The sequence below is a fragment of the Hyla sarda genome, chromosome 4 (genome assembly GCF_029499605.1).
Source record: "Hyla sarda isolate aHylSar1 chromosome 4, aHylSar1.hap1, whole genome shotgun sequence".
NCBI lineage: Eukaryota > Metazoa > Chordata > Amphibia > Anura > Hylidae > Hyla > Hyla sarda.
Window position 1 is genome coordinate 120,207,576 of NC_079192.1, and position 16,247 is coordinate 120,223,822.

General features: G+C 40.1%; 1 protein-coding gene across 1 annotated transcript in view; it reads left to right on the top strand.

Moving 5' to 3' along the window:
• The window catches only part of RHCG (Rh family C glycoprotein), a 132,854-nt gene extending 117,080 nt beyond the window's left edge, over positions 1–15,774 (top strand). The window contains exons 8-10 of the mRNA XM_056569253.1: positions 5,553–5,677; positions 10,795–10,868; positions 15,389–15,774. Of these exons, the coding sequence (XP_056425228.1) occupies positions 5,553–5,677; positions 10,795–10,868; positions 15,389–15,484 (295 nt within the window). The 3' untranslated portion in view covers positions 15,485–15,774. The remainder of the gene's footprint in view (positions 1–5,552; positions 5,678–10,794; positions 10,869–15,388) is intronic.
• The last annotated feature ends 473 nt before the right edge of the window (positions 15,775–16,247 follow it).

Below are 16,247 nucleotides of genomic sequence, written 5' to 3' on the forward strand. Positions count from 1 at the left end.
AATCAGCATCTCCCGCTCTATCCACCAGTACTGTGGATAGTACAGGTGAAAATATCTGACAGTTTTCCTTTTAACTGCAGGAACTTCTTCCCTTTACAATCTGTGTAGGAGAGTGCTTAGGGACCTGAGTCACATGACCTGCAGGTCCTTAAGCCTCACTGCACAGGAAGAAGAGAAGTAAGAGGTGTGTGTGTGTGTCTGTGTGTGGTCACTATTAAGTTGTTACAGTATGTCTTATCCTACAGTCCCATCCAAAGCTGCACTCCCCATTCTGTTGTTACACCATGTCTTATCCTCCTGTCACCTCCAGAGCTGCAGTAATTATTCTGCTCTTGCATCATATCTTATCCTTCTGTCACCTCCAGAGCTGCAGCCACTATTTTACTGTTATATCATGTCTTATCCTCCAGAGCTGCACTCACTATTCTGCTTTTACACCATGCCTTATCCTCCAGTCACCTCCAGAGCTGCAGTCACTATACTACTGTTACATCATGTCTTATCCTCCTGTCACCTCCAGAGCTGCAGTCATTATACTACTGTTACATCATGTCTTATCATCCTGTCACCTCCAGAGCTGAAGCCACTATTCTTCTTTTGCATCATATCTTTTGATATAGTCACCTCCAGAGCTGTAATCACTATTCTGCTGTTACATCATGTATTTTCCTCCTTTTATGTCTAGAGCTGCACTTACTATTCTTCCAGGGCTGCATCGGCTGTCTGGTGGTAATAGTAATGTGATTGCTGTATTCACACTCTTATCACCCTCAGACAGGGAGCGGGCTGTTCACCCCAGGTCTCACTTGCTGGGGGGGGGGGGGGTTAAGGGGTGCCATCTTACAATGCACAGCTTTGTAACTTACAGGCTGCAAGTCTTAGTCTCACTGTAACGTATAGGAGCATCACATCGACATGCACTTACAGCCTGTATTCACTACTGTGCTGCCTACACTTACAGCCTGTACTCACTACTGTGCTGCCTACACTTACAGCCTGTACTCACTACTGTGCTGCCTACACTTACAGCCTGTACTCACTACTGTGCTGCCTACACTTACAGCCTGTACTCACTACTGTGCTGCCTACACTTACAGCCTGTACTCACTACTGTGCTGCCTACACTTACAGCCTGTACTCACTACTGTGCTGCCTACACTTACAGCCTGTACTCACTACTGTGCTGCCTACACTTACAGCCTGTACTCACTACTGTGCTGCCTACACTTACAGCCTGTACTCACGGTTGTGCTGCCTACTCTTACTGGGGGAGGAGCCAGTACAGCCAAACTTCAGGTATTGGAGAATGCCTTTCTGTCTTCTGGCTGTGCTGACTCTACCTTCCCTGTAAGTGTACATCAGTAAGGCAGACAGTGCCAGCATTGTGACTTATTCCTATCACTGTGAGATCTCAGCATGTACAGGCTGCCTTAGAGTGACAGAAGTGTGGATAGAGGAACCACAGTACTATCACCCCCAGCAGACTGTACAGGAGAAGAAATAAATTATATTGTATGTTGGCAGGGTTTCTATAAAGGGTGGTCACACGAGGGCCCCATGAACTTCTACTTCCTGGGGGCCCCATGAGGTGTGAGGCAACCCCTGCTTGATAGTCATATCAGAGTCCTGCATGTGTTGGGGGGGGGGGTAGTCAGCTGTTGTCCCAGTTATTTGGTCCCCTCTTTGTCACTGACTTTTATTTATTTCAGCTAGAGGGAAAAGTAACCCTAAGAATGCTTTCCAGTAGACTTTGCAAGTAGGCAAATAATTCTGGGTTTACGTGAATGGAATCTACAGACAGAATTGTGGCCAACAGCCGTCAGCCCTAGGACCATGCAGACTATATTACATTACATTACCTATTTGTGTGATCCCAGCCTAAGGGTTTATTCTCCTAATCTTACTAGAATTAACAAAAGTCAACAATAAGAAGCCATTGAGACACCCAGAAAACTGAGACAGGAGCCAACTGCCCTCACTAGGACTACTTTCCCCATAGGATAGTGTTGTAAGTGACAGCGAAACAGGGTCACAGTCTCTTCCCACCCGAGCTTACAATATGCACCCTGCATTCCGAGATTGCACAGATGATTACCTTGCTGGCCCCACAGCCCCTTTTATATATAAGGATTTGGTCATAAAGAGTTTTTGGCACATATTTTGGTACGTATTATGCAACAAAATATGTGTCGTAAAGCAAACCGATGCATGCCCATTGTTCTCAATAGGAATGCGTTCTATAGTTCACACTGTGGATTACATTTTTGGGCATATTTAAAAAATGCGGGAACAAGTGACTTTTCGGGAGCTGACTGAATGTGCTCCAAAGTGTGCAAATAGAAGGAAGAGATATAAGGCTGCCCTTAGAATGCCCTTTGCCATGTATTGCATGCATATTTTCCTCCCTCCTTTTATTATGCAAGCATGAAGCTGCAGTTCCACTTGGTGATTTACCCCTAAAAATACTCGCTAAATATCCTTTTTGGGGGCCAAAAATGCTGCAGCCAGATGTTATCCAGGAGTCAACATAGAAATATGAAATGCCTAACTCACATGCACTTTTTAAGGGGCATGTTTTTCCCCACTTTTGTTGCATTTTTAAGCTCAGAGTAATTTTCAGAATACACAGTATGCTCAGTGTATGGTGTTTTGGGAAAAAACGCAATGTGTATTTAATATTGACATTTGTTTTTTTTTTTTTTTGTATTTCCCCCACCATATTTTCAATAGAAATGCATGACTCCCATGAAAGAATCAAATGACTTGAAATTAAAAAATGGAACAAAGTGCTTTTACTAATAAACACTATTTTTTTTTTTTAGTAGAAACAAAATGTCTGAATATACTCTATGTAAACCATTCCATAATCTAATCACTGATAATATTAAAGCTCCCAATTATTTCCTCTCCCCACCCCCAAAAAAAAGTGGGGGGGGGAAACAATATCTCCCATAGCCAGTCGCTGAGGCTGTATATTACATTTCTGATGTGAACATTCCCTCAGCCTGACTCATATAGGTGGCATAACCCCTAAAAGTACATAAGACAGCCTGAACCCTAAATACAGCCTAAGCTTAGCTTTACAATAGTCCCAAATGGGAAAACAAATTGGTCCTCATTTATTAAAAAAGGTTTTTCTAGATGGCAGTTTTGACAAATGAGGCTCATAAAGATGCAGTTTGTTAGCGTATATTATTCCTGTTTGCCCTGTATCAGTTTTTCTTACAGAATCAAGTGATGAAAAAATGAATACATATAAATAGACAGTTTATTTTATTACCATTTGTAAAACAAGCAGAGGAAACCGTTTATCTCCTTGTATAATACAGTATTTTCTGCCTTGTAATAGAATTGCACCATCTAGTGTCTAAAAGTGGGAATTGCAATGCTAATGTAATTCATAAAAACAGACACAAATAAGAAGGAAGGACAGAATAAGGCCAGTAAATATTCAATATTAAAGGATACCCACTTGTAAATACAATACAGTCTTTTTAACAAGCCATATAACAGCTTCTTTCCCTTCTCTTAAAGGGGTATTCCAGGCAAAACCTTATATATATATATATATATATATAGATATATATATATATATATATATATATCAACTGGCTCCGGAAAGTTAAACAGATTTGTAAATTACTTCTATTAAAAAATCTTAATCCTTCCAATAGTTATTAGCTTCTGAATTTTTCTGTCTAACTGCTCAATGATGATGTCACGTCCCGGGAGCTGTGCATGATGGGAAAATATCCCCATAGGAACTGCACAGCTCCCGGGGCGTGAGTCATCAGAGAGCAGTTAGACAGAAAACAACAACTCAACTTCAGAAGCTAATAACTATTGGAAGGATTAAGATTTTTTAATAGAAGTAATTTACAGATCTGTTTAACTTTCCGGAGCCAGTTGATGTATAAAAAAAAAAAGTTCGGGCCTGGAATACCCCTTTAAGGATTGGTAGGGTTCTTAGCACCTAGACACCATCAATCACTTTGACATATCAAACATTTCTTAAAATCATAAACACCCTTGAGCCATACTGTATATTAAGAACAAAGGGTGGGAAATGATTATTTTCTGAGGTCGAAAAAGGTTTTCCCAATGTGATCATGCCTTTGGCTGCAAAAATGTGGCTCCTGCACACGTCCACAATACACTAGTGTGTGAGTCAAATCCAAGGAATGGCTTCATTGCTGCACGGAATAGAAATATAAAATTAATGTAATAGACATATAAGGGAATTGGCAATACCTTGAAACTAAAATGTATGTAAATCATTCTCCCTCATATCTATATAACAATGTTATTGCAGATTAAAGTCTACAAAATTTTATTGGGACTTTACAGTATTTACCTGAGTGGTGGAGACAGACAGAAGCGGCCATTGTGTAAGATTAGTATATGGGCTCCTCGTATGTCTCTCACACAATCCACCAGTAACTGTGTGCCATTGGTCTTAGTCTATGCCTGCATTGGATGCTCTGTTGGATGCCTCCTTCTCAGATTTCATCCAAATTACTATATTGTCCAGAGAAATGCTGGAACCCAACAGACCCTATTAAAGTCAATGGAATTCAATAGTCAACACTGATTTCTGATGAACAACGAACATGCCAGTAACAGGGTAGAACAATGGAACAAACAATGCAGATGTGACTTACATACAATTTATTATAGGGTAACAATCTACTGGGCTCCTTTAAAACTGCATAGGCAGCATATCATATGTTCTCCCCTCAATTACATAACCAAGTAAAAAGAGTTAAAGTGCATTAAAATATATATATATATATATATATATATATATATATATATATATATATTTATATATTTTTTTTTTTTTTTTTTTTTTTTAAAGATTTTCCTTTAAGTGCTGTTCTGGGAACTGTTTTCAAGAATTTTCTGGCAAGTATACATTAATGCTGAGAAGCAATCAGATCATTATACAAGATTGTAGATGTGCACCATGTCTGTTTTCTACCCGAATTCATACATTAATGTATATTACTGGCATAAAATTCTTGTACATATACACACAAAATGTTGCTTGTCTGATATAATTAAAGGGGTATTCCGGGCAAAAACATTTTATCCCCTATCCAAAGGATAGCGGATAAGATGTCTGATCGCGGGGAGCCTGCTGCTGAGACCCCCGCGATCTCCCTGCAGCACCCGCATTCTATGTGTTGAGTCTCCAGTTTCGGAAACCCACGCCCCCTCCATTCATGTCTATGGGAGGAGCCGTCACACCCACTCCCATAGACATGCATGGAGGGGGCGTGACGTCACGTCCCCAGTCCCAGAAACTCGGAGGTTTCCGAAACTGGAGACTCAGCACCCACATAGAATGCGGGTGCTGCAGGGAGATCGCGGGGGGTCTCAGCAGCGGGCTCTCCGCGATCAGACATCTTATCCCCTATCCTTTGGATAGTGGATCAAATGCTTTTGCCCGGAATACCCCTTTAACATCAAAACTAAGGGTTGTCCAATTGATTTGTTTGTCACGGTGATACAATCTGGTCACAATGTAATGACATTATTTGTTTCTTTAGTTTGATATCTCTGTTCGGATTTGAAGGAGAATATGCAAGCAGGACTCCCAGCATACAAGGAGGTTACCAGGCGGCTGGTATCTGTGTGTCTCTGGCGTTTGCCTTTGTTGGAGGCACTGCCGTAGGTAAGAAATAACTCTCCAGTAACCCTACACATAGAGCTTCCATATCATTTAGATAAGAACTCTAGATGTTGATGTTCCAGTTTGTTGAGACCACGAATTTGTTATTTCTTTTCATTCCAACACTTTGTTTTACATTTGTGAAGAGTTTTTATAAACATTTGTCCTGTCAACCTATGAAGAAATAAATTAAACAATATGGTTATATCCAGGGGTCAAGTCTTGGAAAAAAACTCATCCAAGATTTCCACTCAAGGGCTGGTCCTGCAGGACTTCTGCTAATGGGAATGGGTTTCTGCTGTGAAAAAAGTGCAGGAACTCAGTTCCCATGCGTTCCTGGTTATATAGTTGTAATATATCAGTATACAAACATTCAGACTGCTTACAAAGGACTATCTTGACTACATACAATTGAAAGATACAAATGTAAGAAAGTGTGAGGTATATATTGATTTTCAACCACTGAACAGCTTCCAATCATGGAGGGACAGGGAGGGGAGATAGAGCATTGCCTGTAGCACTACAGGGGCTTCGCATCACCTCTTTGAAACTTGGCTGACAGCGACAAAAACAGGACAGCACTTTTTAAAGGTATCATGTCTCTTATTAGCAAAAACCTATCTAACAGTCTCTGCAGATCATAATGCGATGACCTGAAGAAAGCATGGTGGTGCTTTGCCGGGTCAGCTGGTAGTTTCCCTTCTGCAGCAGCTGAGAGGTCACTGTTACTGGTGGCAAGAGTGGGCGTTTGGACCAGGGCTGTGGAGTCGGTAGATAAATGTTCCGACTCCAGAGTTATTTGTACTTCCGACTCCCTGACTCCGACTCCTTATTATTTTGTATTTTATACATTCCTTGAAGGAAAGAAAGGCAACATACTAGACATGGGCAATTCGGTTAGGCACGAATGTCAAATTTACCGAATTTTGCCGTTTTCGTGCATTCGGGCCGTTCCGAATGCACGAAAATTTTTTTTCAATATTTCCGAATAGCAACGATAAAACGAATAGCAACATAACTAATGCATTCGTTATTCTCCGAATGCATGCGGTAAAAAAACGAAAGTAAAGAATTCTTTCAAATTTTTTTATTGTTCCTTGTGCTACACTGTTTCTGACTGTTAGTTATTGTTTTACTGTTACTAGGGTGCCTCCAGCTGTTGCAAAACTACAACACCCACCCAGCATGCGGCTGTCTGGGTTACCAGGTCAATGACATGCATAGTAATTGCCGTGGGAACATTTTTCATTCATAAAACTGCAGGCTTAATTGGATAATTGCCATGTAGAACGCTTAGGACACCAAACATTCTACACTGCAATTATCCAATTAAGTCTGCGGTTTTATGAATGAAAAATGTTCCCACGGCAATTACTATGCATGTCATTGACCTCAATCACTCGACAATCAAACACATCGATCAAACACATCAATCATTCATACAGCATTCATTCATTCATTTCCTCATTCATTCAACATTTCTGTATGTATTAATAATTTATTAATACATAATGTAATGTTGAATGAATGAGTAAATGAATGAATGAATGAATGCTGTATGAATGATTGATGTGTTTGATCGTCGGGTGATTGAGGTCACCTTAGGACACCAAACATTCTACACTGCAATTATCCAATTAAGTCTGCTGTTTTATGAATGAAAAATGTTCCCACGGCAATTACTATGCATGTCATTGACCTGGTAACCATTTCTGACAAAAGCCAGCGGAATTTGAAAATGAATTAAAAAGCATTGCGCGAATGTGTGTGTTTGCCAAAATATTCCTCCAGCTGTTGCAAAACTACAACTCCCAGCATGCCCAGACAGCCACATGCTGGGTGGGTGTTGCAGTTTTGCAACAGTTTGATCGATGCGTTTGATTGTCGGGTGATTTATGTATAACATCATGTTATACATAAATCACCCGACAATCAATCAAACACATCAATCATTCATACAGCATTCATTCATTCATTCATTTACTCATTCATTCATTCAACATTACATTATGTATTAATATAAATCACATAAAATTATATTATCTTACCTGTCTTCCAATGTTCCGATCTCTGCGGCTGCCCTTTTTTCCTGCACACACTCCTGATAATGGTCCCCTGCTTAAAAAATATTTACCCGAATGTACCCGAATACCGAATGTATACAAAAAATCAAACCCACCCGAATATGAATGTATCCGAAAAAAATCAAACCCAGACACCCGAATACCGAATGTATCCGAAAATAATGAGCCCCAGACACCTGAATACCGAATGTATCCGAAAAAATTAACCCACCGGACACCCGAATACCGAATGTATCCGAAAAAAATTGAAACCTGGACACCCGAATACCGAATGTATTTGAAAATCAAAACTGAAAATATTACTGAACCGAAAATTTTATAAAAAACGAAAAAACGAAACGAAAAGAAACGACAATTTTTCTTCTGCACATGTCTACAACATACATGTTATTGCCACAGGACTACTGGCTGGGAAGCACACAGTCTACTGTATTGAACAGTTTGTGTGCTGATCTGCTGCTGAAGATAGGGCAGTGGGAGGATCCAGGAAGGGGCATTTATTATAAAACATGATTTCCCTAGTAGAATCCCATAGTCATGGTTAAACGGGTACTCTGCCCCTAGACATCTTATCCCCTATCCAAAGGATAGGGGATAAGATGTCAGATCGTCGGGGTCCCGCTGCTGGGGACCCCCTGGATCGCTGATGTGGCACCGCGCTATCATTACTGCACAGAGCGAGTTCGCTCTGTGCGTAATGACGGGCGATACAGGGGCCGGAGCATCGTTATGTCATGGCTCCGCCCCTCGTGACATCACGGCCTGACCCCTCAATACAAGTCTATGGCAGGGGGCGTGATGACCGCCATGCCCCCTCCCATAGACTTTTATTGAGGGGGCGGAGCCATGACGTAACAATGCTCCGGCCCCTGTATCACCCGTCATTACGTCAGTAATGAGATCGCGGTGCCGCAGTGGCGCCCCTGGGGGTCCCCAGCAGCGGGACCCCAGCGATCTGACATCTTATCCCCTATCCTTTGGATAGGGGATAAGATGACTAGGGGCAGAGTACCCCTTTAAGCTAACAATCGAGTTTACAAGTTTTTATAGCCTTTTCCCAATGGTTTACAGCTTCAGTCTTGAACTAGTGACCATCCATTCCCTTCACTTATACAAGTGTCTCTAGATCTGCAAAAAACATATTTACTTAATCCCTTATCAGTGAGAGGCTAGGTTACCCATGGGTTCCCTGTAACAGCAGTACACAACACTATGGAAAGTATAAGTATTGCCGCTCCTAATTGTGCGTTGCGTGCCATATAGTGAAGCACATGAAAAGCATGCTTCTTCACGGTCACTTAACCTGTACGTTTTGCGGTTACATGAGGCACTGCATGCATTGGTCTTTATTCTTACAGTAGAGAAGTCATTAAAGGGGTATTCCAGGAAAAAACTTATATATATATATATATATATATATATATATATATATATATATATATATACATATATATATATATATATATATATATATATATAAACTGGCTCCAGAAAGTTAAACAGATTTGTAAATTACTTCTATTAAAAAATCTTAATCCTTTCAGTACTTATGAGCTTCTGAAGTTAAGGTTGTTCTTTTCTGTCTAAATCCTCTCTGATGACACCTGTCTCGGGAAACGCCCAGTTTAGAAGAGGTTTGCTATGGGGATTTGCTTCTAAACTGGGCATTTCCCGAGACAGGTGCACCTAAATTTATGTATTAAAATAAATTCAGGTCAGGGTAAAGACTTTACACAGGATATTGTAGTCATCTTAGATGTAGCCTATCGTGGCATATGCAATACTGGTAATCTTTAGCAACTTTGTCTTACTCCAGACAGCAGCAGCTCTTCCTGGAAGACCATGTGGCCTAAAGTGGTCAATGCAGCCTTGAGTCAATGTGGCCTAGGAGAACTAGACTGAATAATAATAAACCCACCTATTTACCATAAAACTCTAGTAAATTCTGGAGCATACCAGAGAATACTGTACTATAAGGTTAACTACAGTAATACTGCTCCACCAGAGGTGGCAGCATAAAGCAGAGAGTATATGTAAATGCATGTGAATGTAAATGCATGTAAGTAAATAGGTTTTTACTCTAAACTACCATCTGCCATTATCTGGTAGCCTAAAAGGTATGATTCAAACGATAGTACAGTACTTTTTACATACTGAGCCATATGGTAAGGATATCCTTCATCAAACTAACAATATTTGTACCGAGACAATGCATTAACATCATTTGCAGATGGCAGATTCCCTGTAAGGGAATTAAAAAACTCATCTGAATCCATTGATTTTGGCAAGACTGGCTGACTGTCTAATTTATATGGGGTCTTTCAAATCGTCTCAGACAGACAATCTTGGTAAAGATTGGGAGAGATAGTTGTTGGGTGACTGGGACTGCTATGACATGTGTATGGCCAATGTTATCAGAGAATGGGCCCTCGCCAACCCTGTGCTGCCTCATTATTAGAGGGTGCAGGTTGGTTCTATCCCCTCTATTTCTGGGTTTGAAGGTATCCTGTCTTTTATTAAAGGGGTATTCCAGTAAAAAAAAAAAAAAATTTCATATCAACACTGCTCTCTGCTGACACTTCTGTCTGTCTCAGGAACTGTCCAGTGCAGGAAAGGTTTGCTATGGGGATTTTATCCTATTCTGGACAGTTCCTGAGACAGACAGAGGTGTCAACAGAGAGCAATGTTGTCAGACAGAAAAAAAAATCAATTTTAGCAGTTGATAAGTACTGTAAGGATTAAGATTTTTAATAGAAGTCATTTACAAATCTGTTTAACTTTCTAAAGCCAGTTAATATGAAAATAAAAATTGTTTACTGGAATACCTCTTAAAAGACATAAGAGCCTGCAGGCACATGTACCATAGAAGATCACACGTATTTAAAGTGTGTAAAGGGTCACAGTATTTTGCCCAAAAATGTATTCCCTATTCCCTTTAGGTCCATTACCAAAAAGAGCCACATTTATGTACATTTTATATGACTCACAGATTTAATGGATTGAACTGATCATTGTTACTTTCCTCAACTCATGTAGCACTTGTCCTGAAGTTGCCATTCTGGGGTGATCCATCAGATGAGAACTGCTTTGATGATGCCCCCTACTGGGAGGTAAGGTTACTGTGTAATGTGCCATAACTACAGTGTTGTGATTGTTTCCATTTCTAAAATAGCAAATCTTTTAATAATATACTGTTTATGACATTCCTATAGCCCAACAGGTTATTATAAAAACAGTACCCAAGCTATATTATCGATATTGTATTAAAGAGAAATTATAAAAAGAAAAAAAGAAAACAAGCCATCAACTTTCTTCTATAAGCTAAAGCAAAATTTTTATAAATTAACAATTATATTTATTATAAAAGTGGTCGTTCCAAAGGGAGATATACATTGACTTTAGTAGATCAGCCAAAACACTGAAGAAGATATATCAAAGTCTGTGCAGAGTAAAAGGGAAGCAGCTGCCCATAACAACTAATCACCTTATTTTTTGCACATCTGATGACTGTCAATTTTAGCATTAATAACTTTGGGATGCTTTTACTTTGATTTTGAGATTGTTTCTTCGTGACATATTCTACTTTATGTTAGTGGTTCTTGGTGAAAAATTCAAAAATGTTGTGAAAAATTTGACAATTTAGCATTTTTCTAACTTTGAAGCTCTCTGCTTGTATGGAAAGTTAACATATCAAATAAATTATATATTGATTCACATGTACAATATGTGTACTTAATGTTGACATCATAAAGTTGACATGTTTTTAATTTTGTAAGACATCAGAGGGCTTCAAAGTATAGCAACAATTTTCAAATTTTTCACGTACATTTTAAAATCTGAATTTTTCAGGGAGCAGTTCAGTTTTTACGTGAATTTGAGGGTCTTTATGTTAGAAATACCCCAAAATGGACCCCATTATGAAAACTGCACCCCTCAACGTATTCAAAATGACATTCAGAAAGTTAGTTAACCCTTTAGGTATTTCACAGAAATAGCAGCAATTTGGAGGCAAAAATTCAAAATCTTCATTTTTTACACTAACATGTTCTTGTAGACCCATATTTTTTATTTTTACAAGGGGTAAAAGGAGAGAAAGCCCCCCAAAATTTGTAACCCAATTTCTCTTGAGTAAGCAAATACCTCATATGTGAATGTAAAGTGCTCTGTGGGTGCACTAGAGGGCTCAGAAGGGAAGGAGTGACATTGGGCTTTTTTGAGAGCGAATTCTGTTGAAATGGTGTTTGGGGAGCATGTCTCATTTAGGAAGCCCCTATGGTGTCAGAACAGCAAATAACACCCCACATGACAACTATTTGGGAAACTACACCCATCAAGGAAAATAACAAGGGGTACAGTGAACCTCAACACCCCACAGGTGTTTGTCTACTTTGCGTTGAAGTTGGACGTGAAAATGAAAACTTAGATTTTTTTTTTACTAAAATGCTGATGTTACCCCAAATTTTTCATTTTCACAATGGGTAATAGGTGAAAATGTCCCCCAAAATTTGAAACTCCATTTCTCTCGAGTAAGGAAATACCTCATATGTGGATATAAAGTGATCTGGGGGTGCACTAGAGGGCTCAGAAGGGAAAGAGCGCCATTGGGCTTTTGGAAAACAAATTTTGCTTAAATGGTTTTTTGGGGGTATGTCTCATTTAGAAAGCCCTCATGGTGCTACAACAGGGAAAAACACCCCACATGGGACACTATTTGGGAAAGTACACTCCTCAAGGAACGTAACAAGGAGTGCAGTGAGCATTTACACCCCACTGGTGTTTGACAGATCTTTGTAGCAGCGGGCTGTGCAAATGAAAAATTACATTCTTCATTTTCACAGGACATTGTTCCAAAAATCTGTCAGACCCCTGTGGGATGTTCAGGCTCACTATACCCCTTGTTACATTTCGTAAGGGGTGTAGTTTCTGAAATGGGGTCGCATGTTGGTGTTTTTTTTTTTTTTGTGTTTATTTCAGAACCACTGTAACCAGCAGACACCCCCTGTGCAAATCACGAATTTAGGCCTCAAATGTACATAGTGCGCTCTCACTCCTGAGCCATGTTGTGTGCCCGCAGAGCATTTTATGCCCACATATGGGGTATTTACGTACTTGGGAGAAATTGTGTTACAAATTTCGGGGGTCTTTTTTTCCTTTTACCTCTTATGAAAATGAAAAGTATGGGGAACACCAGCATGTTAGTGTAAAAAATAAAAATAATTTATACTAACATGCTGGTGTAGACCCCTACTTTACCTTTCATAAGGGATAAAAGATGAAAAAGCCCCCAAAAATTTATAATGCAATTTCTCCCGAGTACGGAGATACCCCATATGTGGCCCTAAACTGTTGCTTTGAAATACGACAGGGCTCTGAAATGAGAGAGCGCCATGCACATTTGAGGCCCAAATTTGGGATTTTCATAAGGGTGTACCCGGATGCAAGCATTACACTTGCCTCCTCCACCAAAAATACTGTAAGTCAGTTTTTACCAAACAGGGTGCCTCCAGCTGTTGCAAAACTGCCAACATGCATGGACTGTCAATGGTTGTCTGGCAATACTGGGAGTTATTTTGCAACAGCTTGAGGCTCCGTTTTGGAAACACTGCCGTACAAGACATTTTTAATTTTATTGGGGGGACAGTGTAAGGGTGTAGTGTATACCGTATGTAGTCTTTTACTCTTTATTTAGGGTTAGTGTAGTATAGTGTAGTGTTTTTAGGGTACATTCATAGGGCGGGGGTTCACAGAGAGTTTCCTGCTGGGCGTTTGAGCTGCAGCAGAAAATTTGCCACATATCAAACTTGAAGCGGGAAACTTGCTGTAAACCCCCTCCCATGTGAATGTACCCTGTACATTCACTTGGGGGGGGGGGGCTGGGGGCAAACCTTTACTGATAGACCATGCATGCTGGGAGTTGTAGTTATGCAACAACTGGAGGAGAACAGTTTGGAGACCAGTGTGTAGTGGTCTCCAAACTGTAGCCCTCCAGATGTTGCAAAACTTCAACTCCAAGCATGCCCAGACTGCCCAGGCATGCTGGGAGTTGTAGTTTGGCAACATCTGAAGGGCCAGATGTTGCTTAACTACAACTCCCAGCATGCCTGGACTGTCTCGGCATGCTTTGAATTGACATCTGGAGCACTACAGTTTGGACACCACTGTATAGTGGTCTCCAAACAGTGCCCTTCCAGATGTGGCAAAACTACAACTCCCAGCAGCCCGAGACTGTCCAGGCATGCTGGGAGTTGTTAACTTGTCTTCCACTACTCCCTTGGTGCGCAGATATTTCTCTCCCATTCTTCATCCCCAGGCTTCTTCTGCATTCTGGGACCCCACACTTCCCACTCTGCTAAGCCTATCGCTGGCTGCAGTGATGCGCCACCTTGGATGGTGATATGCTGAATGGCAGTGTAATTCCGGTGGAAAACTTTTTTTTTCTTTATCAACTGGTGCCAGAAAGTTAAACAGATTTGTAAATCACTTCTATTAACAAATCTTAATCCTTAATCCAGTATTTATTAGCTGCTGAATACTACAGAGGAAATTCTTTTCTTTTTGGAACACAGAGCTCTCTGCTGACATCATGACCACAGTGCTCTCTGCTGATATCTCTGTCCATTTTCGGAACTGACTAGAGCAGCATATGTCTGCTATGGGGATTTTCTCCTACTCTGGACAGTTCTTAAAATGGACAAAGATGTCAGCAGAGAGCACTATGCTCGTGATGTCAGCAGAGAGCTCTGTGTTCCAAAAAGAAAAGAATTTCCTCTGTAGTATTCATCAGCTAATAAGTACTAAAAGGATTACAATTTTTTAATTGAAGTAATTTACAAATCTGTTTAACTTTGTGGCACAAGTTGATTTAAAAAAAAAAAAAGTTTTCCACCGGAGTACCCCTTTAATGGGGCCAGGCACTATGAAGAAGGCTGGGCCTGTTACATGAGGCTGCCGCTCAGCGTGTCACGGGCCGAGGCTGGGCTTTGCTGCAATCCGCTATAAGCTCAGTGCAGTGTTATGTGTCGGGCCCCAGAGTGCGAAAGAAGACAAGGGACAAACAATGGGAGACTGATATCTGAGCATCAGGAGAGCGGTGGAAGGTGAGTTAATGTTTGGTATCTTTCTTTTTGCAGCCTGGGCAGAATGGAGGGATAATAAAAATCATGAGATAACCCCTTGAATGTTTATTCATAGGACAACACCTATTATATTGTTGTGTTGTTGGCTTTACAAACTGCAAGATCTCCACATAACCAAATGCAGTATTAAAGGGGTACTCCGCACCTAGACATCTTATCCAATTCAAAGGAGAGGGGATAAGATGTCTGATCCCGTGGGTCCCGCTGCTGGGGACTTCCGCAATCTCGGCTGCGGCGCCCTAGAAATCCGGTGCACAGAGCGAACTTCTCTCCATGCTGGATGACTGGCAATGCGGGGCGGAGGCCTCACCTCCAGCGCTGCACCCAACGCTCTAAACGAATGCCGGGACCCCCAGCGATCAGACATTTTATCTCCTATTCTTTGGATAGGGGATAATATGTCTTGGGGCAGAGTACCCCTTAAAGTTTTTGCTCTTTTCCTAATTAAGTTGAGTAAGAGATTCATAATTTTTTATTGCTCTTCTTTGTTATAGCTTCCTTCAGAAGAAAATGAAGAAGGGGAAGTTGGCAAACATTATGTCACTCATACACCTGATCAAATGAAGGAATTTGATAATAAAAACGTATAAATGTGTTAACATCATCAACGATCATGCCATAGAATATTTGAACTGTGTCAATATTTGTTTGTGTGTCAACTTTTTACAATGGTTCCTTTTAGGTTTTTTACGGTATCAAATTATTGTTTTGTTTTAGAAAACGGAGTTAAATGAAGTTAAATGAATCAGAAAAAAAAATGAATGGTTGATGTGTAAATAAAGGGATTTACACCCTCTGTCTGTAGTACGTGGTTATACATTTTAAATGATTTTATTGATTTGGTTAAATTTTTCTTTTCTTTGTAATAAAACATATTTGAAAGTAGGTAACCATGAGTGAAACTGCCTGGCTATTTGATATGATATAGAAATAATTTCCCAAATTTATCATAATTTTTTTTTAGATAGATAATATTCTGGATATAATTATAGTAATAAGCAAATGAGTGATCATACCCCGTATGCAATGATAATATTTTTTACATAAAACATTTTATAAACTATGGACATGAGGTAACCACAATTTTCCATATTTCACAAAGAACATATTTGTTCTTTGTGAAATCTTTTGTAGAATTCTATAGGTATATATAGTATTACCCATGATCCAACACTAAGTGAAAATGCTATGTATTGGTAATGTATGTGTGAGTGTGTAAGTGTGTGGGGGGGAGGCAGTTTTAGGCGGCAGCATTGACCTTTTTTTACAGAATATGGAGGGGCAAGCTGTGCATAACTAGCTTGCCCCCTGACTGGTGAGCAGTAAAGGGTTAAGAAATATACAGGCAAGGTT